General features: G+C 48.4%; 1 protein-coding gene across 5 annotated transcripts in view; it reads left to right on the top strand.

The window, feature by feature from the left end:
* Window positions 1–24,473, top strand: part of SYNE2 (spectrin repeat containing nuclear envelope protein 2) — a 311,925-nt gene extending 287,452 nt beyond the window's left edge. For 4 of the 5 annotated variants that reach the window (XM_084791617.1, XM_084791618.1, XM_084791615.1 and 1 more), the window contains exons 101-116: window positions 5,309–5,496; window positions 6,142–6,292; window positions 6,612–6,794; window positions 8,097–8,234; window positions 9,238–9,432; window positions 12,896–13,178; window positions 13,687–13,755; window positions 14,658–14,797; window positions 16,530–16,644; window positions 17,598–17,800; window positions 18,791–18,991; window positions 19,790–19,918; window positions 21,263–21,454; window positions 22,068–22,148; window positions 22,757–22,842; window positions 23,434–24,473. In XM_084791617.1, the coding sequence (XP_084647743.1) occupies window positions 5,309–5,496; window positions 6,142–6,292; window positions 6,612–6,794; window positions 8,097–8,234; window positions 9,238–9,432; window positions 12,896–13,178; window positions 13,687–13,755; window positions 14,658–14,797; window positions 16,530–16,644; window positions 17,598–17,800; window positions 18,791–18,991; window positions 19,790–19,918; window positions 21,263–21,454; window positions 22,068–22,148; window positions 22,757–22,842; window positions 23,434–23,656 (2,577 nt within the window). In that variant the 3' untranslated portion in view covers window positions 23,657–24,473. The remainder of the gene's footprint in view (window positions 1–5,308; window positions 5,497–6,141; window positions 6,293–6,611; window positions 6,795–8,096; window positions 8,235–9,237; window positions 9,433–12,895; window positions 13,179–13,686; window positions 13,756–14,657; window positions 14,798–16,529; window positions 16,645–17,597; window positions 17,801–18,790; window positions 18,992–19,789; window positions 19,919–21,262; window positions 21,455–22,067; window positions 22,149–22,756; window positions 22,843–23,433) is intronic. The other variant, XM_084791619.1, reaches the window with a different exon arrangement.
* Window positions 24,474–24,738: the final 265 nt, after the last annotated feature.

Genomic DNA, 24,738 nt, shown 5'->3' with positions numbered 1-24,738 from the left:
GTTCTAACGAACTTCCACAAACTTAGCAGCTTAAAATCACAAACTCTATCTTATAGTTCCAACAGGGTATTAAAGGGGCCGCCTTCTTTTCTGGAGGCTCTAGAGCAGTGGTTTTAGGCCTTCCTAATGCTGGGAACCTTAAATTTTTTTTCATTGCTACTTTATAACTGTAATTTTGCTATTGTTATGAATCATAAATAAATATCTGATATGAAGGATACCTGATATCCAACCCCCAAAAGGGTCATGACCCACAGTTGAGAATCACTGCTCTAGGGGGAAACCCATTTCTCTTTCCATGGACTATTCTCCATGGATGTGTCCTTTCACTAACTCAGCACTTTTAAGTGGGTATTACATTGGCCTCATGCAAATAATCAGGAGAATATCGATGTTCTAAGGCCACGTGATTGATTAATTCTTTTTTACCATGTGTCTTAATCACTGTTCTATTGCTGTGAAGAAGCACTATGAATGACCAAGGCAACTCTTAAATAAAAAAACAAACAAAAAAAGAACATTTAATTGAGGGGCTTGCTTACCATTTAAGAGGCTTAGGCCATTGTCATCGTGGCAGAGAACATGGCAGCAGGGGCTTTTGAAACTTCAAAGCCCACTCCTCCAGCACTTCCTCAACTACACCACACCTTCTAGTCCTTCTAATCCTTTCAAATAGTACCAGTCTCTCTCGTTCAAACCACCACACCATGTAACCTAACGTAGTTCGAGGTTCTGGGATCAGGATCTGGACATTCCTGAGGGCAGAAAAGGTCTTATTCTACCTACTCCAGATGGACTGGGGCAACTGTTAGTGGTTCTGCTGGAAAGAGTGTAGCCATGTGTTTATGGCACTAAGTCCAGACTTTCTGAAACACTGGAGACAGACAAGGACGTATGGATAGGCCATTTCTCAAAACTTTGTTTATGTTATCATCCCAGATGAGTACCATAAATTGTTTGACTGCTTCCAAAAATAAGACCTAAAAAGTTCAGATCAGAAATACTGCCTTAAGAGTCCTTAGCTCCTAAAGTTGTTACGGTCCTTGCATTTCCTCAGCCCTCTTAGTGTAACAACCCTGGGGAGGTGGCAGAGGAAGGGTTAGGGCCAGCGGTTCTCACCTTGTGGGTCTCAAACAACCCTTTAATGGGAGCCTCCTATTAGATAACATTACAGTTCATAACAGTAACAAAATTACAGTTATGAAGTAGCAACAAAAAATACTTTATGGTTGGGGGTCACAACAACATGAGGGTCGCAGCACTGGAAGATTGAGAAACACTGGGTGAGGCCTTCTGGGTCCTTTCGTGTTCCTCTCTCAATAATTGCTGCTAAGATTGTCATATTACTCCTTCAAAATGAAAACCCAATGGGGACTTTGGAGCTCTTCAGTCATGGACCATTTTCAGCAAGTCTGCAGCATTTCTCTCCTGTTTGTTTGTTGGTTGGTTGGTTGGTTTCTTGGTTCCCTGTGGGGTTTCCCATGATGACTTAGGGGGATGGTTTAATTACTGTCATTCTTTGACTACCAGTAGGCTCTTTCCCCTCTGCGGATCTGTTTGGCATCACTCCAAACTACCAAAGCATCACCCTCATTGATTGGCTCAACTTGCTGCCGGGCTGTGCATCCCTCAAAGCTCTCCTTAGGGATATCCTGCACCCATCACCAGGGTCCTGCCTGGGATTTCCCCTCCATCCCATTTCCTGGCTCTTTTTATCTCCATCCTTTCTGCCTGCATTCTTCTCTCATATTTCACTTTTCTCTTTTCTCTTCTTGATGCATGCTTCCTCCGTCTTAGCTCTTTCTGAAATTCAGGGCCATGGATTGTCTGCTTGGGGGCAGAAAACCCAACATGGACAAAAGCTTCTTTCCAGAATTAATGGGGAAAGGCTTTCTTGGTAGCTAATGCTGTTTCTCGGAGTCCAGACAGTTTTTGAAATGTAACTCTTCTTTGGACATGTGTCCGGGTGGACATTAGTGACAGGATTTGTTGTTGTTGCAAAATGTCAAGGGTCCAGCACTTATACGGATTACATTTTAAGATACAGGACACAAGGTAACTAGTTCATACTGTATCACCACTTGACTATTCTATATTGTTTCAAAGAGGATATAGACTCTCTAGATGGAGGTTACTGTTAAAAATCTTGGGCCCAGCACTCAACAGGCAGAGACAGGTAGATCTCTGTGAGTTCGAGGCCAGCCTGGTCTACAAAGTGAGTCCTAGACAGCCAGGGATACAGAGAGAAACCCTGTCTCAGAAAAATAAAGAAATCCAGAGTTAATTTCTTCTTACCACTTGCCCTGCATATTCCATTTTCTTTAGCCATTTTATTCAGCGCAAGCTGAATTAATAGTGTAAGGTAGGAGCTGGAGAGATGGCTCAGTGGCTGAGAGCACTGGCTGTTCTAGAAGACCGATGTCTGATTCCCAGAACCCACACAGCGGCTTGTGGCTTGTGACTGTCTGTAATTCCAGTTTGGAGTATACAACCCCCTCTTCTGGCTACCACAGGCGTCAGGCACACATAAGGTATACATACATGGGGCATGTAGCCTAAACACCCACACACATAAAATTGTTTAAGAATTACATATTAAAATTAATGATTCTCAGCATCAGTTTCAAAGTGCTGCTGAGTGGAGCCTCTCAGAGGACAACTCTGCTAGGCTCCTGCCATGTGTGTCTTTCTGGGTCTGGGTTACCTCACTCAGGATGATCTTTTCTAATTCCATCTTTTTGCCTGCAAATTGCACTTCTTTATTTTTAATAGCTGAGTAGCATTCCATCGCGTAAATGTACCACAGTTTCTTCATCCATTCTTTGGCTGAGCGACTTCTAGGTTGTTTCCAGATTCTGGCTATTTGAATAAAGCTGCTATGAACATAGTTGAGCAAGTGTCCTTGTGGTTTGGTGGAACATCTTTTGGGTATATGCCCAGGAGTGGTATAGCTGGGTCTTGAGGTAGAACTATTCCCAATTTTCTGAGAAAACACCAGATTGATTTCCAGACAGATGCTGAGACTCACAGCCAAACACTGGGCGATGCGTAGGGAGCCTTGTGGAAAAGTGGTGGTGGGGTGGAGTGGGAAGAAGGACCTGAAGGAGACAGGGGCACTACAAGCAGACCAATAGAGCCAACTAACCAGGGTCCAGAGGGTCTTGCTGAGACTGAAGCACCAACTAAGCACCATGCATGGACTGGACTGAGGCCCCCTACACAGATGTAGCCAATGAGCAGCTCAGGCTTTGTGTGGGTCCTCTAGTAAGGGGAGCAGGGGACTGTCTCTGACATGGACTTTGTTTCCAGCTTTTTGGTCACTTCCCCCTGATGGAACTGCCTTATCAGGCCACAAGGGGAGAGGACACGCTCAGACCTGATGCAACTTGGTGGGCAGGGGTGGGTGGGAAGGGGGCTCCCCTTTTCTGTGGAGTTAGGGAGAGGCAGGAAGGGCGGGACTGGGAGGAGAGGAAGGATAGGGCTACGACCAGGATGTGAAGTGAATAAGTAAATAAAGGAAAATAAATAAATAAAATTAATGATAATGTAAGACCCTTGGAATGGGTCTTAAATCATGTTTACCTCTGGGCTAGAATTTCTCTGCACCTTTCCAAGCTCTCTTGGCTAACTAGAACCAGCTGGCATCCTGGACATTTCCAGTTGAAAGTGTCCCTGTGCTCATTCGGTACCATTCTTCGGAGTGCTGATTTATTGCTTTTTGTAGCTAAAAAGAACATGCATCAATGCCAGTACGCTTCCGAAAAGCCAGAGACCATTCTGTAAGCCAGTAAGAATTTTTAAAGCCAGAATTCTACTTAAATGCAGTCGCTGTAAAGCCAGCCCTGCTATTGACCCTGCAGACGCTCCTGCCCTGTAGTACCTTAGGCCCTTCTCCCTGACTACAGAACTTAAGAATCCCACTGGAGCATCTCACCTCTCAGGGCCAAGCAGGAGTGCACTTCTGCATATAACTATGTAGTGTCTTCATTCTGGATCTGAGCCAGGGACTGCCTGGTTGAGAACTGAGAATGAGGTGCTAGCATTTGTTCTCGCTGCTACCTGACCACAGAATGACAGGCTTGCATTTATCAGAAGAGATGTGAGAAAATACAAGGCCCACCCAGCAGTCCATACAGTAGTAATATTCGGGTGACCCAGAGTGACCACTAGCTGCCTTTGTATGCCTGGTAGCCACTGTTAACAAAGAGCTAGTTTGTGGCCTGACTTACAGCCATAGTGTCATTAACAGTGGCTCGTGTAAACTGTAAATTTTCAGAAACAGACATGTTAATGAAACAATTAAAACGGAGGTGAACTTTTAGCTACCAGGACCAGTGGGGCAGCCTCGCATCACTTGTCATGGGGTCTGGGCGATAGGGAAGACGTCTCAGCCCACACCTACCCACAATACACCACTGTCTCAATAATGATGAAAAGGCTGTGTTTATTTTTAAAGAAAATTTCCACCCTGCCATTGGCCAGCGAAGGAGAGGTGAGTGGGGAGGGTGACCGTAGAGGTAGGAGGAGCAGAAGGTCAAGGCAACCCTGGGCTATATTGAAAGGGGGGAGGGGTGAGCACAAAAAGATGATCCGCTTTTCTATCTCTTTGCATGTATCCTTTAAAAAAAAATCTAATCAAGGAAGTATCATGACTACTGGTATCATGGGGCAAAATTCCAGATTCCTTCCTCCCCAAGCCACAGCCTCAGCGGTACCCCATAAGTTAGAAGCCTCAACAATCTCCCCTGGGACTCACAAAGTCCTCATTGATATGCACTCAGGAAGAGGCCGTCCACTCCTGGGCCTGCTCCTCTCAGTCTTTATAGATCTGAGAGTCGTGTGAGCCATCAAAAGTCAAAAGTTTGTCTCTTGGATTTGAGTTCCTGATAAGCAGACTGTTTTCCAAGGAAGACCTTCCTCAAATAGAGTCTTTCCTAGGGGCCTCTGGATCTGGATGGTTTGGATTATACCCTGTGGATGCCCAAAGCTGCTAGACGGTAGCGACAGTAGCATCTCAGCCAGCAGTGCCATCTGTCAGCATGTGGAAGGCACCCCACCCTTCCCAGGACACTAATTCAGTAAAGTAGTGCAGTTGCACAGTTGCCAGCCTGTAGGTTGGCCAGCTGTCCATAGAACAGGGCCACGTGAAAATGACAGGCTCAGTCTATTTGAATCCCAAGACACTTGTGCTCCTCTGGCTTGGGAGTGGGGAGGGAAGGGGGAATGGGTCCTTTGATGCCAACTCCCCCCCTCCCCTGCCTCCTATTACCACCATCTCAAGTGCTTTTGTGCTGTCTTGTTATTGTAGGATCTGCAGCGAGATATCGAACAACACAGTGCAGGGGTAGAGTCTGTGTTCAATATCTGTGATGTCCTACTGCATGACCCTGACGCCTGTGCCAATGAAACGGAGTGTGACTCAATCCAGCAGACCACCAGAAGCCTGGACAGGCGCTGGAGGAACATTTGTGCCATGTCGATGGAGCGGCGCATGAAGTAAGCAGCCAGCTGGCCTTAAACATGGCCAGCCTTTCTCTCTCCCCCCCCAACACGTGTCACAGTAACTATACCCTGTGCAGGTCATTTAGAACTACACCAAGAAGGAGCTCAATTGGTAGAGCATCTGTCTAGCATGGGTGAGGCTCTGAGTTCAATCCCCAGCACAGCATGAACAGGGAATGGTGCTGCCTGTCATCCCAGCCCTTAGAAGATGGAGCCAGAAGGATGGAAGAGTTCAGGGTTAGCCTGGGCTACAAAAGACGCTGTTTTTAAAGAAACTAAAACCAAGAATTGGTAGAGAAAGCCTAGTAGGGGGAGCATGGAAATCTGAGAGAGAAAAAAAAAACAAAAAAACAAAAAACAACCAGAGTTCTGCCTTTCTCCAGCCACAGAGCAGGGCAGGCAGGCCCAACTCTTGCCTAAGCTCTGGAAGCTTGGTTCCTCCAAAAGAATTTAGACCAAGAGCAACATCCTTAAGTATTTTCTGGAAAGGACAGTGGGGTGTGTCCCTAAACAGTTCAAGTGAATGACTGGGAAATGGGTCCAATCGAGGGGCACTCACAACCCCCAAACGGGTAGACTATGCTAAGAGTAGACACCCACCGGCAGTTATGCTAACCTGTCCTCCACCCCGCCTGTCAGAATCGAGGAGACCTGGCGCCTGTGGCAGAAGTTTTTAGATGACTATTCCCGCTTCGAGGACTGGCTTAAGTCGGCCGAGAGGACAGCAGCCTGCCCAAACTCCTCCGAGGTGTTGTATACAAATGCCAAAGAAGAGCTGAAGAGGTTTGAGGTAAGCCTTCTGCCATACCATTCTCACACTAAAGCCAAGCCTGATGTAGATCAGGAGCTACTCAGTGACTTTGAGTGGCCAGACTCTCTCAACACGTTCAGCCCTCAGTCTGCCCCCAGCTGCTAGGACAGCTTTGCTAGAAACATCTGTGCATACCAGAGCCTGTGCTTTGCCAACCTCACAGACCTGGATGTAACGGTCTGCTGTTCTTACTGCCTCGGGCAACCTCCGTGTGAAGCAAGCCAGTTGGGGTTGGCAAAGCGGGGATCCCGGCCAGCCCTTTGCCTATCTGGTGTTGACCTCCCACTCTGCACCCTAGGCCTTTCAGCGGCAAATTCACGAGAGGCTGACCCAGCTGGAGCTCATCAACAAACAGTACCGGCGGCTGGCTCGGGAAAACCGCACCGACACAGCCAGCAAACTAAAGCAGATGGTCCATGAGGGCAACCAGCGTTGGGACAATCTGCAGAAGCGGGTCACAGCCATCCTACGGAGACTCAGGGTAACCTGCCCGTGGCCCCCGGGATGCTGTTGTGTTGGGTAGATATTCAGGGAGAAGAGAGATGTGCTGTGCTTTGGCAGGCTGGCAACATGAAAGCAGGTAGATTTCACTGACAGCCTGAGTTACCGTAACATTTCTTCCCACACAAAGGAGTCCGTGACTGGCAGTGTTCATTTTTAAAGAGGGATTTGCATAGGGCCTCTCAGGCAGAGCCTGCCTCTGTGATCTGTGTTACCAAAGCACTTCTCCCTTTACGACGATGGTGCATGGAGTCTGAGGCACTGCTTTCCTGGGTCAGTGAAAAGCACACATGTCCCTCTGCAGGAGCCTTGTCCTGCACATCTGTTTTTATGAGCCCTGCATGAGAAATATGGATAAAACACAGCGTATGCATATTCTGTTGTGTGGGGTGTTGGGTCAGTAACTGTCTGAGGCTTAGGGCACACTGGTGGACCTCAAACCAGTCTAGGAAGATGAAAAGCTAGGCTTTGGCTTTGGCTTTTTTAACCCTGAGGGACATTGGCAGGCTGTCCAGTGATCTAAACAATGCCTTTGCATTAATCTGCTTCCTGCTGGCTTGGCTGTCACCAGTCTAAACCTTCACATGACCAGAAATGCCACATTTGTCTGGACACAGCTTCCTGTCTCTTATGAAGTGGTAACCTGGGAAGCCTCTTTCACTTGACAGAATGAATCTGTCTTACAAGTTCAGAATTTCAGGAGAGTAAACGGAGCCGTCAGGTCTAAGCCCCATGTGTCTCCTTTTCCTTCTTTCTTTCCTTTCTTTTCTTTTTATGTTAAAAGACCAAGCCTCACCATGTAGTCCATAGTGGCCTAGAACTCATAATCCTCCTGCCTCAGCCTCCTAGCTGCTAGGATTTCAAGCGTGGGTCACCATTCCCAGCTGGATGAGTACCTTCCTATCTTGAAGCTTCTCGGTTTTTTATGGAAAAGTCGCTGCACACTAATAATAAGGAAAGCCCTGGGCACCCTGCCCCATCCCCCATGAATAGGGAGATTCGCTGATTTAGACTAGAAACCTCTGAATTTCAAATTCCTGAAAGGACCTAAATAATATGTTGCATGTTACCAGGCCCTCTCGAATTTTCTGAGGTAGAAGCCAAGACCTAGAGTGTTTGCAGGTTTGGGGCAGAGGAGTGTCCCCACACAGCCTAGACAAGACCCCAGGCTCCAGATGCAGTGTGCCTAGGCTTCCGTGATACCCCAGAGGTGGAGCACCCTTTCCTTTGAGCCAAACATGACTGGGCAGTGCAAACATGGCCTTTCCTCTTTCTTTCACAGTACTTCACCAACCAGAGGGAAGAATTTGAGGGCACTAGGGAGAGCATTCTGGTGTGGCTCACAGAGATGGACTTGCAGCTGACCAACGTGGAGCACTTCTCGGAGAGTGACGCCGAGGACAAGATGCGCCAACTGAACGTGAGTGTGGCATCCTCAGCATCTCGGAAAAAAGACTATTCTGTGGAAGACAGCTGGCTGAGTGGCCAGTTTTAGCTGGTACTGAGGGAATGTTCCAGAATTTTCCAGGCAACGGCCTATATTTTAGCTGTGCACTTATATTGCTTACATCAGGGGCACTGGCCCTTTTAGTCAAGGTCTCATCCCGAGGGCAAAGCTCACTTTAGGTTCCGGACTGGACTTCATAAGTTGCCATTTCCTGCCATACCCGAGTCCAGGCAGGCCAGGCTAATTGTCACTGATGGGGCCAAGAACAGACACCTTCTGCTCTCCCACTGCTATAGTGGTCTGCTTGTAGTCAGTTTGAATGTTTTGTTGTTTTGAGACAGTATCTTGCTATGTAGCCCAAGTTGGCCTCAAATGTGTGGCAGTCATCTTGCCTCAGCTTCCATGGTGATGAGGTTATAGGCATATGCCACCATGCTCAGCCTCCTACTATAGTTTTCTCTCACGGTCATTCTGTCCTTGGTTAGAAAACATCAACAAATGGAAAGTTATTGCCTCTTAAAGCAACAGGTGGTGATGGTGGTGGTGGTGGTGGTGGTGGTGGTGATGATGATGTTGATGATGATGATGTTGATGATGATGATGATGATTGTTCCCACCAAGACAGATGCCAGCTAGTAGCTATTTTGGAGAAATATTCTGTTCCCACCAAGGGTCAAGAAGATGAATTCTCTCCCCACTGCCCATAATGATGAATATCCATCTTGGTCAAATTTATAATTCCTTTAATTGAAAAAAAAAAAGTATAGAATCATTTTAAATTGGTTGTCACTGTAATTTCCTTAAAAGCAGATGCTACAGTACCTGGTACAAAACAGAAGGGGAAAAGGGACAAAACTGTAGTGACATCCAATGCTTCCCCCCGCCTCCCCCGCCCATGACCCTGTCATACGAGACAGACCCCAGGCACACAAGGAACGAAATCTCTCTTCAGAGTTCCGTCTCCTCTTCCAACCAGGGCTTCCAGCAGGAAATCACACTGAACACCAACAAGATCGACCAGCTCATCGTGTTCGGGGAGCAGCTCATTCAGAAGAGTGAGCCCCTGGATGCTGAGCTCATCGAGGACGAACTGGAGGAGCTGCACCGCTACTGCCAGGAGGTGTTCGGCCGAGTGTCCCGCTTCCACCGTCGCCTGACGTCCCACGCCCCGGTAAGGGCGACCCGCCCGACCAGGGCTCCCAGCTGCTCAATAGTACTGGGCGTGTGATGAAGCGGGAAGGTTACCTTGTGCAAGGCCCGTGATTTACTTCTTAGAGAGAAGGGCTTCGGTCGACTGCGGTCCAGGGTGTGCGTTATGCGAATAGTTGTGTGAGTTTGTGCACCTGAGTGCAGGTGACCCTGTATGTGTGACAAAACTTTTCCCGAGGCCACATGTGTCTACTCACCCCACGTGGGGAGCCCACAGTGCCAATGGCACCGAAGTCCAGCTTGCTGAACCAATGAGTTGTACTGCGGTTACTTACATGACTATGGGTAAGGAGGTTGCTTACAGGAGCAGAAATGACTCAAATGACAAATGCATCACCAAAGCCCACCCTGCATGGGTGACAGCTCACAAAAGCTGAGAATCTAGAGCACACGGCACAACCTGCAGGCAGCACAGCTGGTTTCTGCTTCTTCCAGACAGCTGCCCTGGTCTCAAGAATCTTCTATGCGGCTCAGCTTCCTTCTGTCTGAGGAGGGCTCTTGGTTTTTATTGCTTACTCTGGCAGGAAGGGGCCTAATGAATCTGGTCAGTTTCAGGGACTTCCTGGAGTTATTTCGAGTTGTATACCTTCCTGCTTAAAGAGCTTCCTGGTGGCAGAATGGATATTTCAGTCTCAGTAGGGCACCTATAAAGAACACCATTGAGGGCAGACTAAGGTATCAGAGCCCTTAGTGCTGGACTCACGGGCAGTTGGGAGCCAGCAGGGCCGCTGGGAGCTGAACCCAGGTCCTCTATAAGAACAGTACCTACTGTTACCCACTGAGCCATCTCTCCAGCCCCCATGGGAATTTTTTTACCCTTTGCATTTCTCTCTCTCCTTTTTTTTTTCTTTTTTTCTTTTCTTTCTTTAGTGTATAACAGCTTTTTAACTATTTGTGAAGAAGTGAATACTTGAATTTTGAACTGTGTGGCTAATGAAAAGGAAATGCTTTACTGAACTGTGTCAGACTGGCCTCTGGGCCCTCTGCAGGAAAAGTGGAACACGTTAGGAACGCTTCTGAAGTGTACACTCTGATGTTACAGGTGTAGGGCAGTGTGACATCACACCTCTGAAGGTGAAATGTCTCATACCCGTCTTAGGATATGTAGCAGCGGCCGTGCTTTTCAGAGTTGTTTTTAATGATAGTATTCAAGAATGTTCTCTTTCAAGATGATGATTGAGAGACTACTTTAAAGGACCACAGGAACAGGACCCAACATGGCGGCATGGGAGCTGAGGGTCCGGGCTCTATTTTCACACTTATTAACTGAGAGTTACAGTTGCTTAGCTGTGGGAGGGATGGGGCCTGCAAGTTGAGCTTCCCTGCCCCACCCCACCCCCCTCCTAACCCTCAGTCCGGGGTTTTTCTGGTCAGCATCAGAGGCCCCTAGAACTCACTGAGACCTGTCTAGTTTGGATCGTATCCACCAGCTACTTGAGACTGCCATCTGTCTTTTCCTCTTTCCAATGCCTTAGCCTCTCTGGTGCTCTGCTCTTGCCTTTAAGGTGTCAATCGGTCCAGCTTTCCAAAGCGACCTTGATGTTTCCCTGAATTCAAGGCAGTTTGGGGAGTCCATATAGAGTTAAGGCCCTCACTCAGCATTTCCATCGTACTGGGCCGGAACAGTTACTTCTTGGCCACCGTCATTGGCTGGATGGTTTCTTTTGTGTGTGGTCCAACTGGCAAACTTCGAATGTAGTTGTTTTTCCATCGGTGTAGCCTCAGAAAGTCTCCAAGAAGTCCTCGTTTTTAAATATATTTGCTTACAGACATTTTTCCTTCTAGAACACTATAAGCTGAACAGAGACACTACAGTATGAAATTGGAAAATTAAAAAGGACAGATGAGAACTGGGGAGGTGACTGTTGGTCAAGTGCTTGCTGTATTGAGCGTGAGGGCCTGAGTTTGGACCCCTAGCACCCACATCAAAAGCTTTGCACAGCATTAGGCGCCCATCACCCTGAGCTGGAAGAGACAAAAACGGAAGGATCCTGGGCTTCCTGGCCAGCTAGTCTAGCTGAGTCAGTCAGCCCCAGGTTCACTTGGAGAAGTGAGGTGCCACTGAGGAAGACACCTGCATTAGTTACTTGTCTTTTTGCAGCCACAAAATACCCAACAGATTCAACTTGAGGAAGAAAGATTTATTTTAGCTCACGAAGTCCATCGTGGTGGCAGAAGCAGGAGGCAGCTGCTCACTTTGCATCCAGTCAGAAAGCAGAGAGTGACAAGTGCTGGTGCTCCGCTCACTTTTTCCGTTTTAGTCAATCTGAGGCCCGTGGAATGGTATCGACCCACTTTAGGGTAGTAGGTCTGTCTCTCTACCTCAGTTACCCTAGTCCACAAAAATCCCTCACTGGCATGCCCAGAAATATGTTTCCATGGTTCTGAATCTCATCAAGGTGACAGTCAAAATTAGTCATCACTATACCTACTATCAACCTGCAGCCTTCACACACCTAGATGCCCACACACATGCATGCACCTACACACAGATGTATATGCACATACACATGGATGCCCACACACATGCATGCACCTACACACAGATGTACACACACATACACATGGATGCCCACCCACATGCATGCACCTGCACACAGATGTACACACACATACACATGGAAGTACACACACATACATGTACCTGCACACAGCTACACACATACATGCGTGCACACACAAAGAACAAACTAGAGCATGTGATTCTTGAAGGTGTGTTTCTGTCAGCCATGATAACACTTGGGCCGTTGCTTCCTTCTCTTTTAGATAAACTTAGCCTAGAGTCTCAGGGTTATTCTTTTTTTTTTTTTTTCTTCTGCTAAGAAAAAAAGCTATAGTTTGTTTAGAATACAGATTCCAGGCCCCACTGTGGATTGTTCAAAGTTGAATAACCAGACATATAAGGCCTGAGAACTTTTTAAAAATGGTGTGTGTGTGTGTGTGTGTGTGTGTGTGTGTGTGTGTGTGTGTGTGTATTTGCACATTTGAGTATGAGGGGTTGTGCAAGTGTACCATGGAGCATGAGTGAAGTTCAGAGGGCAACCTCAGTGGTCGATCCTCACCTCCCACCTTGCTTGCTGTTCGGTACACCGTATGCTGTATATGCCAGGCCCGCTGGCCGCTGAGTGTACAGGAATTCTGCCTCCAGCAGGAACGCAGGATCTGAGCCACTCAGAATACTATGTTGTGTTCCCACTCAGTGTCTGAGGATTCAACCTCAGGTCCTCAGGCACATGTGGCAGTGCCCCCCCAACCCCCCCCCCCCCGCCAGCCTTCTCTCCAGTCCACCCTCAGTCCCTAAAGTGTTTTAGAGATGTTGACGGATACTGGCTGTCTTCAGAATGGCTGGACAGACAGACTTCCAACCTCACAGCCACACTAGCCTTTCAACTAGTTCACCCTGAAACCTGGGTACTCCCATTTAGGGCTTAGAAGACGAAAAGGAAGCCTCTGAGACTGAAACGGACATAGAAGACCCAAGAGAGATCCCGGCTGACTCTTGGCGTAAGAGGAGAGAAAGTGAGGAGCCCTCATGTCCCCAGTCACTGTGTCACCTTGTACCTCCGGCTCTGGGACACGAGCGGTCCGGCTGTGAGACCCCCGTCAGTGTGGACTCTATCCCCCTGGAGTGGGATCACACAGGTGATGTGGGGGGGTCATCTTCTCACGAAGAAGACGAGGAGGGCCCGTTCTACAGTGCACTGTCAGGTAAGGGCGGCTTCCCCCAAGGCCTGTGAACTTGACCTGTTTGGCTGTATTTCTAGTACCATAGTAACACAGCAAGTTCTCAGTGATGCGGCTGGTGCAGGCCTGTGGCTTTCTGGCTCCTGTCCTGCCCACCTGTCACCTCACCTGTGACTTAGCTCCCTCCTATTAGAGGCAGGATGAAATTCACATTCTGACTTTAGGGTCATTCACTGGCGATCCTAGCCAATGGGAGACTCGGTTGATTTTTTTTCTGTGGCATTTATCAAAGGTTATTAGTAGATTGAGTGTGTCCCTTCTTGACACATGTGCCCCTAGCCCACCGCTACAATGAACAGGAGTTGACTTGGGGGAAATCCTTCTGGTTTTTAAAATTCTTTTACTAAAGAAATTAGGGAGTAGTTAGCCTCCTGCTCCTCCCAGCTGGCAATGTCTCTGCTATGTTGACGGACTATCTGGGCATCACTTCACAGACACCTCCGGTGAGGACAATGACATTATTCTTTTTCAGATGTAGAAATTCCTGAAAATCCTGAGGCTTATCTTAAAATGACCACAAAATCTTTGAAAGCATCTTCTGGTAGGCCCCTTGCCCATGCATGTGTCTCAACATGGCCGCATCCCATGGCACACACACTGCATCCTAAACCTTGCTCCCGTGTCATGTCTGTGCCTCCGTGGACACCATGCGCCTTGGTCCTCGTGTCATGGTGTATTTACACTGCTGTACTCACCCATACCTGCGTGCTCCTTACATACCAGAGTGCTCTCAACACCTTCCCCTACCCATCTACTTCTAGGCCCGCAGAAAGAATTCTTGTCATGGTGTCTTTTGTAATTTTTTTTTTTCCCTCCATCTAACTTGAGTCCTTCAGCATGGGCCAAGCTTTCTTCGTGGTGGCTTGGTTTCAGGCTATTTCCTTGCTTCTGGTGATTTCCTGAGATGCATAGCTGGGGGTTGGAAAGGACCATCGCCCTTTCCACAGCAGGAGAAACCTTGCCTTGACCTGCAGCTCTAGTCCTACCCCCACCCTGTCCTTATCTTCAGTTGCAGAGGGGAGGGCTCTCCGCAGCTCTTTGGACCCTAAATCCATCTTCACAATCGCTTGTGCCCTCCTTGCTCAAAGGCCTTCTATTCTCTTGGTCCCTAGACCTGGCCTTAACTGCCTAGCATCCCCACCACTCCAGACACCAGCTCTATCCAGAATGCCACTCATCCCGCAGCAAATCATGTGTTCGTTGTGCTCCGCTGTGGTCCCATCTCGTGAAGGTGCAATGTCGTCGCTCAGTTGCATGACTCATTCCATCCCCTCCTGAGACATACTGACATTTGCAAACATTGCATGCTTTGCAAGGAAAGCTGCAGAACTCATTTTGATATTATAACCCGACGCCGTGTCACCTGTGATCATATTTATGTCACTAAATAGAAATCCTTTGGTTGGAGAGTAGGCCCTAACTTGGCATGACACTTTGTTCCAGGTAAATCCATCCCTGAGGGCCACCCGTGGCATGTTCCCGACAGCCCTTCCCATCCCAAGCATCACTACAAACAAATGGAAGGTGACAGGACTGTGGCACCGGTTCCTACAGATGCCAGCACTCCTTACAAACCAGCCTATGTAAGTCTTGGACCCCTTGGGAATGCAGCCCAGGCTCATGTGTGCATTTCCAGTCTCGTCTGGAACGCTTCTGCTCAGAGTGATGAGATCTCTTCTGAGGAGACTTCAGAAAGGGGATGTCACTCAGTGGTAGAGCTTGCCTAACACTGCCTGAGTTCACTTCCCAGACCCACCCAAAGAACAAGGCCCTCTGCAGAGGTGTCCCTGCTTCATCAGAATCCAGTAAATAAACTAGGGTTAAAGAAAGGTTTTTAAGCCCCGAAATGTATGTGCGCTGATAGTAACATGATGAGAGAACTATTTCTGTTAGAGGCGGTTACGCATATAAATAACAGAGCCTTCCTGGACCACTTCTTGGCTCTCAAACTGCATGTCAGAAAGCACAAAGGGTCTTCATCATTTGGTATTGTGGTGATGAGACATGGATTTGGTTCCCAAGTCATGATAGTGGAGCACACAGCACCCTGCAAGCCTTCCTCACCTCATCGTGAACCTGCCTCACTCATTGGGATTAATGTGCATACAGGGAGGAGGCCCTCAGAGTGGTGGTCCTTATTAATACAGTATTGGGGTGCTTACTATAACAAATGAGTTCTTGGTGTGCTCCCGTGAGGCAGCGGCTGGAGATGGCATACGTTTAAATGTTGGTTATTGTTCATTGTTAGTCCAGAGCTTTCATGATGAGGGAGTTGAGGTTAAACTGTTGCTTACATTTTAGTGGCACAGGCATCTTTCCAACAGCAGCGGAAGTGGAGGACCAGTGGGTTTAGCCAAAGTGCCCTCTGTGTCTGGGGGGTGACTGCTACTACCTAATTGGAGACAGTTCTGCCTTTAACTGGTCAAATCTGATACAGGCTTGGCTGTGCCCACTTAGAACATCTTTTGCTTATCAGACAGCTGTCGCTTTTACTGTCTCCATCTGTGCTTCAGCCTGAGACTTGGGAAGGAGAGCCCGCCCAGCCTGGGAACCCTCTCCTTACCCTGTCCTCCAGCTTTTCCCAGGTGTGCATCCCTCACCTGGCCAACTTCCAATAGCTCAGCTTTTCTGCTGGCCATGACACCACACACGTTAGCAGAGACCAGACGTCCCATTCTCCATCTCCCACCCCATTCTACACAAAGAGGCCATATGGACGCAAGCCAGAGAAGGCACAGCTTTTCTAAGAGGGATCGTTTATTTTTTTAGAAAGGCATGACATAATAGGCCAATCGGCTGAAGAGTCACTGTGTGTATCGAAGGGTAAATGCCTGATAATGAGTGACCCAGAGAAGCAGACGATCCTGCCTTTCCCATTCACAGTAAGGAAGATGCCAGACCCACCAACAGAGCGATGCAGAGGGCCGAGAAGGCTCTGTCAGCACTGTGAGAATGTAAAAGTTCTCCCCCAGGAGCTGTCTCTCCCAGGAGATCAGTGGTCACCGATGACTTTTCCCATAGTTGGTGTGGAAAGCCTTAGGAAGGATTTGGATTAAACAGGCCATTTCACTCCCATCCTTGACATGCCATCTGTTTCCTTGGTTGTTTCTGAGGCTTGCTGGCTGCCCTCAGTTGTGCTTGCTTACAAATCTTGCCCGTGTGCGATGATACGTCTGTCACTCACCAGTTAGTTACCTTTGGGTGGGAAGGGTCCTACGTCTTTACTTCTAAACTGTTCATGTGAACCCAGATGTTCTTTAGATCTCTCTAGGATGTTACAGAAACAACCTTTAAAAAAAAAATGGCTCATTCCAGGTAAAGCTGCTGCTACGTCAAGACACTGATGATGGCAAAGATGACTCAGGGGACTCCAAGGACAGTGCCCTGCAGGAAGATGAGCAGCTGGCCACTCTAACGGCACAGCAGCCAGGTACCAAAACTGGGCGGCCCCATTGGAGATGTGGAGCTTGGTGTCTGGGCCTCGCCAGGTGTTTTCTTCAACTATCACTTGATAGGACATCAGTTAGAGATCAAGCCATGACATAATTTACCAAGACTGCTGAACCGACCCCACATGTTGTTTTGAAATGAGCCAGTCTGTGTTTATGAATGCACCCTTAGTTAGGCATCTTACCTCATTAGGGTGTTGTTGTTGTTGTTGTTGTTGTTGTTGTTGTTGTTTTTCTTGTGCTGGAGTTAGGCTTGGTAGACAAGCGTCATACAAAGCCATGTCCCTTGGCCCTGTTCTTTACACCCTGAGTGACAAAGCATCCTCATAAGATGAAATGCATGTTTTGGGTTTTTGAGACAGGGTTTCTCTGTGTAGCCTTGGCTGTCTGGGAACTTGCTCTGTAGACCAAGCTGGCCTCAAACTCAGTCTGTGCCTCTGGGAGTGCTGGGATTCAAGGCGTCCACCACCACCGCCAGGTTATGAAATGCATGTTCTAATGACTTCCCGTGTTTTAGAAAAAGAAGATAGGAAGATGGTGACTAACACCTCATAAGACGGTCCGGTAGTTACCAAAGCAATTGCTGAACTAATGGCAAAGTAGAGCTCGTCACTTGTGACTCAAAGCAGCAATGCTACCTGAAATACTGAGCTAGAGGCCAGAGTACCTGTTGGCCACAGGTTGGATTTCCTCACTTGCTGTCCAGCCTTTGTGGGAGAGGAGGGGTACAGGGCCTTGGATCAGAACATGGAGATTCCAGAAGAGAGACTCCCCCCATCCCCCCAACCCCCACCACCACCCACCCCCGTGGCCCTGGTCCTCCTGTAAGGAGCATCCTTTACCCACTTTGCCCATCCTGGCCGCTCACCGCTCACCACTGAGGAAATCTGCCTGTGTTATTGCTAGCTTTAACTGGCAGCATTTGGATTCCTAGGTGCCTTCGACAGGTGGGAGCTGATTCAAGCGCAGGAGCTTCACGGCAAACTCAGACTAAAACAGCACGCGCAGCAGCTCAGCTCTGACATCGGCAACATCACTGCTTGGCTGGAAAAAACCAAAGCAGAGCTCGAAGCTCTGAAGCTGGCAGAGCCTCCCTCTGATATCCAGGAAATGGCACTCAGGGTGAAGAGACTGCAAGTGAGTGAGAGCCCGTGGGGGGAGGGGCGAGGAAGTCAGAGCAGGCGGGCAGGGTTAGCACTGTGGCGAGCTAGAGCCAATAGGGTATGTAGAGGTCAGTGGCTTTTGCTTCTGTAAGGACTGAGGCACAGGCTTCTCTTTTTACCTGAGAGAGTGTCTACAGATAATGCCCACACCTAGAAGATATGGCTCAGACCTTCAGGGCTGGGAAGATCTGGATTTTAGATCGTTGAGGAGGTGCTGGTAGCCAGCGTCAGGTAGCGTAAAGCGAACCTTCTGACCTACATGCAGTAGTTCCACACAGGGCTTCCAATGGGGTCCCCAGGGGGTCATACTGGGGTGATACTGTTAAGATTTGTTACCCATGTGGTCAGCCCCAGGCCTCAGGAGCACCAGCCCAAGGGGCAGGGGACAGGTGGCTTGAGCCCTGCATTTTGGGGGTGCCCCGAGCAGATAAGTCTGAGGTCCTGAAACCCAAGACAGGAGTCTTGGGGTAGGGGTGGGTTCCAGTTTCTCTTCACGCCTGTGTTTTCCCATTTGCGTATATAAGGGTTACCATTCCTCCTAGAGGAGTGACATTTCTGGGGTACCTGGGGGGCAACTGCAAAATAGCGCCATAGTCTTTATCTGGGAAACTCTTAGTCTTACCTAGAACTGTCTCTAAGCCAGTGTTAGAGAAGGGACTGTGGAGGTCAGTGGGGTCTCTTAATGCCTCTGGTCAAACCTGTCAGTGACAAGCCAGGCCTCTTGTTCCCCAACCCTGCCAGCCAGCCAGCCAGCCAAGCTCACTAACCTTGTAAGGCAAGCTCCCTCAGCTGACACTTCCCAGCCACTCACGGGGAGGGGGGGAAGGGGGAGGCGAGTCCTTTCGCGTCTTAGTGGCCACTGCTTGATGAAGCGTGGAGAAGGTCTGTCCCTTATAGGTCTTCAAGATGAGCCCCTCTTCTCTGTTGCTGGAAGCCCTAACCCAGCCTCTTCTCTTGGTGACAGGAGCTATTAAAAGCCTTTGATACCTACAAGGCCTTAATGGTCTCCGTCAATGTGAGCCACAAGGAGTCTCTGCCAAGCCAGAGCCCCGAATCCACAGAACTCCAAAACAGACTCCATCAGCTGAGCCTGTCCTGGGACGCAGTCCAGGGCATGATGGACAGCTGGAGAGGAGACTTACGACAGTCACTCATGCAGTGCCAGGTATGTTGACCCAGCCTAGGGCCGTGTCCCTGCGGCAGCCTGGCCCACGTGCTAGAGGCTGCAGATATTTTTACCATCGTCAGGCTGGCTTGGGTTAGTAAGAAAGTACCTCTCCCGCAGTGTCATTAAGATGGCCCTGTGTTTGCCCAGGCCCATACCCACCCTGGAAGTAAAGGTCACAGCAAGCATGCCACCAGGTTAAGGAAACTGCCTCGATGGCCCTGAAATGGGTGCAGTTTAATACTTGGGACAAATCCCCAGAGCTCCTGGTGTTCAGCGTTCCCCTCTCAGACCCGAGCCTGACTCTCACACAGGTTTTTTTTTAGGGATTGAACAATGTAGTGTGCATAATGCTGGCCCACTACCCCACACACAGAAGTGGTGCGCGTGCGTTGTTTACCACCACTGCTTAGCTCCGAGTCTGTCTTTAGGAACATGAGCCCTTCACAGCTTGTCATGTGGGGTGGGATCCCACAACCATTGTGTTTGGGATGTGGGTTAAGTAACATACGTGGCCTTCACATTTAAACCACTACCTAGAACTCCTCCCTTGAAGAGGTATCAGTTTATGCCCAATGTCTCCCAGGGCTCAGCCACGTGCACTCTTTCTTCCTGCTCTTTCTTTAGTTGAGTCCCTGCCCTGTCACTGAAATCTGCTCCTTTGATTGCTGGCTAAGATGAGAAGGGCAGGTGACTAATGGATAGGAAAGAGCAAGCTCCTTCTTGGCACTCCCCCCTCAACCCCCATCCTCCCCACCACCACCAAGGACAATGCTCTAATGAGTGTTGTTTCTGAAGGACTTTCACCAGCTGAGTCAAGACTTGCTCCTGTGGCTCGCGAGTGCAGAGAGCCGTAGGCAGAAGGCACAGGGCACCAGCCTGGAGGCAGACCGCCAGCTTCTCCTGGAGTGTCAGAGAGAGCTGATGGTAAGTTTCCTCCCCGGGACCACCAGCCACTGTCTACTTGGCAACTTCACCCAGTGTTCTGGGCACCACCATGCTGTTGATGGCTGTGACTCACGGGTTTATCTACAGCCAGAGCAAGATGCTCTTAAAACTCTCTGGGATTAGGGACATCAGTGTTTTAAAAACACCTTTTGAAACTCAAGGCCACTGAAGCATGCTTTCTCCATTGTTAATATATATACTCATCCCCGGATAGCCACAGGAATGTGGTCTTAGACTCCTATACTTACCCGGATTTGGGAGTATTTGAGTCCACTAGTAAAATGTACATATTTTTGCCTATGCTATTTGCATACAATCTACACATCCTCCCCCTATACCTTGAATCCTCTCTTGATTGCTTTACAATCCTTAGTATAATGTAAATGAGTTGCGAAAATGCTTCATACATTTCTATTAGACCACACTCAGGTAATAGCAACAGGAGAGCGTTTGTGAGTTCAGAACGGTGGTGGTGATTCTTTTGTTGTGTTTTTTGATCCATGGCTGATTGACTGTGAGCACAGGAGGGACCCTCAGGCACAGAGGGCTGGCTGTACTGTTCATTTGGGGGGAGGCATATTGTCCAAGATGAGATGCAGGAGTTATCTATATTCATAGTAGAAATGTTCTATTTTCTGAAGGTAAGTTGTGTCTTTATAGTTATTTTTTCCACTAATATGTCAAGGTGAGACCTATACATTCTCACATGTACTCAAAGTGACTTGGTTGCTTATTTGCTTTTTTGTTTTTTGTAACCTGCAAGCTCATATGTAGTTTGATTTTCAATATTTTATATTTAAAATTGCTAGGCATTGCTTTGGAACAAATTTATCCTGAAATCCTTGTAAAGCTCCATTCCCTACAGTAACAGTGGCCAAGAGAATTCTATGTGGGCGGAAATGTCCTGTCTAAACTTCAGGTGGCTACTAAGGACCTGCTAGCAGCAAAGCAAGAAAACAGTCCTGAACTGTGATCAGCCTGGTGCACCCTCCATCTGTCTAAGCGGTGTGCTCGATCTTGTAGTTCTTGGCGTACTGATTTCAGGTCCACTGACCTAGTATAGAAGGGCCCAGTCTTTTCATACCACACCCCACTGCTTTTTCCCTTCTGGTTTCTCAACATCAAAGAATCTTTAGAGTTGAAAGGAATTAAAACCTATGCAGCTGTTCTCTGAATAGTGCCTAGCCAGGGATTGAAACTGGTATCAATGAACCGTAGAAAGTTCTGGAGTTGAATTGTACCTAGCACTCATCCCAGGACACAGAAAGCTACACTACACTACACTCCCTGCCGACACCTGTTTTTCACGGTTTTGCTTTTCAGCAACTGGAAAAGGAGTTGTTAGACCGCCAGCCTCAAGTCAGCTCCTTGCAGGAGATTTCCTCCAGCCTTCTCGTTAAGGGGCACGGAGAAGACTACATTGAGGCCGAAGAGAAGGTCCACGTAATTGAGAAGAAACTCCAACAGTTGAGAGAGCAAGTGGCTCAGGACCTGATGTCCTTGCAGGGAAGCCTGGTGAGTCAGTCCACCTGTTGCTTTCCTGGGTCAACAAGGTACCTCAGGAGAGGCAGGAGAGAAGGCAGGTTGCGGCCTCAACTGTGGTAGAGGAGGCAGGTAGTCTGAAGGATCCAGCCCCTTTCTGGCCATGCAACTTTATGAAATAAGTTGCATAAGGCCAACGCATGTGTTCTGTCATTTGAAAAAAGGCAGACAACAAGCGAGCCTATCTATCAGTAGGGTTATTCAAGATGGTCCCGTCCATCCTTTGCACCTCTGTGCTAAATACAAGCCTTCCCTCTCCCTCATCATTGCCTGGGCCCTTTCCTAATTACCCTCTACTCTGTTGACTTTCAGTTATCTTGAAAGTATGGTGTAACTCAAAGGGAATAGCAGACGGTGGCCTCCCCGAGCCGGAACGGGCCACATGAGCCCATCTGAGATGTCCTGGGATCATGGGTTTCCATCACTCTGGCTGTGTGGCCATTTGTCTGAAAAAGTCCATTTACATGGGGGAAGTGGGCCATTAGGCTTCAAGCTAGGATAGGAACAAATGACTCATTGAAGACTTCATAAAAGCACAGTGCAAGAGACTACCGAGGATTTTGAGCAACTTGGGGGTGTCTTTCAGAATCCAGACCCTTCTCTGACCAGCTCTGATGAAGTGGACTCAGGGGAACAACTTCCAGCAGCCTCTGCTGCCTGTGCAAAGGTCAGCGCCCTTCCTTAAAAAAAGACCAGTGTGGCTCTCAGGGCCACTAAGATGGCAGAAACTTGAGACTCGGAGGGCCCATTGGACCTTTCATGACAGCACACATCCATTTTTGTTACAATTATTTGTGAGTGTGTATATGGAAGTCAGAGAACAACTTGCAGGAAGGAATCAGATCTCTCCTTCCATCACTTGGGTCCTCAGGCTCGGAAGAAAGTGCCTTCACTTGCTGAGTTATCTCTCTGGCCCTTTAAAATGATTAAGTTGATTTTTTTTAAAGCCTTGACTCAAAGGCTGTCTCCTAGTGACTTACTTTTTCTTTGAGGTCATAGGGGGTCGTAGATGAAGACCTCTGTTGAACGGGTTTCCCTGTGTCTCCAGTAAAATCAGATCAGATCATTAGATGAAATATGAAAATCTTGATGGCTTAACAAACCTAATCATCCCCTGTGTCATCAAGTTGAATCCTACTTGATGTGACTGTGACTCAAGTCCCAAAAGTGTGGCAGGGAAAGTGATCTAAATGCAGGGGGGTGGGGGTCGGGGGAGGGGTTAGATAACCAAAAGTAGAAGGACATGTTGCTTCATGGGCTTCTTTGTCCCAGCAGTTTGGAGCAGAGAGATCTACAGAAGACAATGAGGACACCAACGAGGAGGAGGAGAAGGAGGAAGAGGAGGAGGAGACAGACAGCAGGTAATGTCATTACAGTCCCCACAGTGACTCCCCAGCCTTGTCAGGGCCACTATCCAGGCTCCTCTCCCCAAAGTGCACCCCAGCTGTCTGAGTTTCTTTTCTCTTGCTGTGACAAAATACGCTGACAAAGCAGTGTGAATAAAGGGAGAGTTTATTTTGGCTCACAGTTCGAAGGGTACATAGTCCGTCGCGGCAGGAAAAGCATGGTAAGAGGAGCTTCAGGCAGCAGGTCACCTTGTACCCACAGGCAAGCAGTGGCGAGAGATGGATGCTTCTCAGCTCGCTTTCTCTTTTCTGTTCAGTTTAGAGCCCCCAGCCCCTGGAATGATGCGGGCCCCACCTGTTAGAGCAGTTAACCCAACCTAGGTAATAAAAGCCTTTGGGCATAAAGGTGAAGGATTATCTCCTAGAAGATTCTGCATCTTGTCAATTTGACAGTGTTAATTAACCACCACCCCAGCTGTCAGCTCATTTGAACCCCTCAGATCCCAGGCTCCTGTATTTCTTTTCCCTAAGCATGTGGCCAGATGATGAAGAGTGTGGCCTGTGAACCCTCCTGATGAGTGCCTCCCCCGACTTCTCTGTTGGCAGGATGCCCCATCTTGACAGCCCCAGCAGCTCACAGCCAAGACGCTCCTTCCTCTCAAGGGTGATCAGGGCAGCGCTGCCCTTGCAGCTGCTTCTCCTGCTCCTGCTGCTCCTGGCCTGCCTGCTGCCCGCCTCCGAAGAAGACTACAGCTGTACCCAGGCCAACAACTTCGCCCGGTCCTTCTACCCCATGCTGCGCTACACCAACGGGCCGCCTCCCACCTAGAGGGTTCTGCCAGCTGCAGTGCCGTGCCAACAGCCTGTTGGCCACAGGTGCTCAGCTGGTATCAGACCCACCTGTGAGGGACTCTTAACAAGGTCCAAGGACCTGCTGCAGACACCTCTCTCCTCTTGTCCAGATGAACTCTTGGAGGCCCAGGACAACTCAGACAAGATGTCCTTCTGCTGGGACAGAGAACCGAGTACGGCAGGACCCGGGCATTCAGACAAAGCTAGCAGATGGGTTCAGAGAACTCTGGGAAGGGGGGGGCTTCCCGAAGAGCCGCGCACTTTGTAAGACACCGTTACTGTAGCACAGCTGATGTGGCCCATAAACAATGATGGCTCAGCACATAAATGAACTATATCCAAGAAGCTGGCAGGTACCTACCTTAGTCATGGTTCGGAAACTCCTGTGCACTGAGCTGATTGGTTGATCCAAACACATTTTAAATATCTAGAATCCCTCTTTCCTCCAATCCGCTAGTAGTCTGCACTCACGGGTTATCAACCAAAATCTCCCATTCAGTACCGAGGCCAGCTCTTTTATATTGCTTTAAATTTTTTTAAAGAAATTTTATTGCATGGATGTGGTTATTTGTGCATATTTTTTAACAATGCTGAATCTGTATGAATAATGTAAACTTTGATTTAAAAAAAACAGATTTTAGCTGGAGCTTTTGACTAATGTACAGTAAATGCCAAACTACAGACTCGATAGGGATGTTTTTATAAATTAATTTTTTAAGACTTTTCACGTTTAAAGAGACACTTCAGGTCTGGTTGAGCTGTTTGGCCACCAGGGGTTAGTAAAAAAAAAACAACTTGGAACTATTTGTGATATGTACAACTCAGATGTTTCTCATTAAAAAAAAAAAAGCCAGATTGTTTGTTGTATTGGGCTCTGTTAGAAAGCAGTGCAGTAGCACATTTGCTCTTCCAACTACAACAAATGTTATCTTAGACCCAGCCCCAGCGCTACTGTGGACCCTGCAGTCACCTCCTGTGACTCTGACTATGCTCTCCTCCCCCCAGTGCTCTCATTCAGACCACGCCCACCTCTCCCCTCCTCCTCCTCCTTTGAGCCTC

This window comes from Acomys minous (genome assembly GCF_964271855.1).
Source record: "Acomys minous genome assembly, chromosome: 8".
Lineage (NCBI taxonomy): Eukaryota > Metazoa > Chordata > Mammalia > Rodentia > Muridae > Acomys > Acomys minous.
This window is presented reverse-complemented; position numbering and strand designations above follow the sequence as displayed.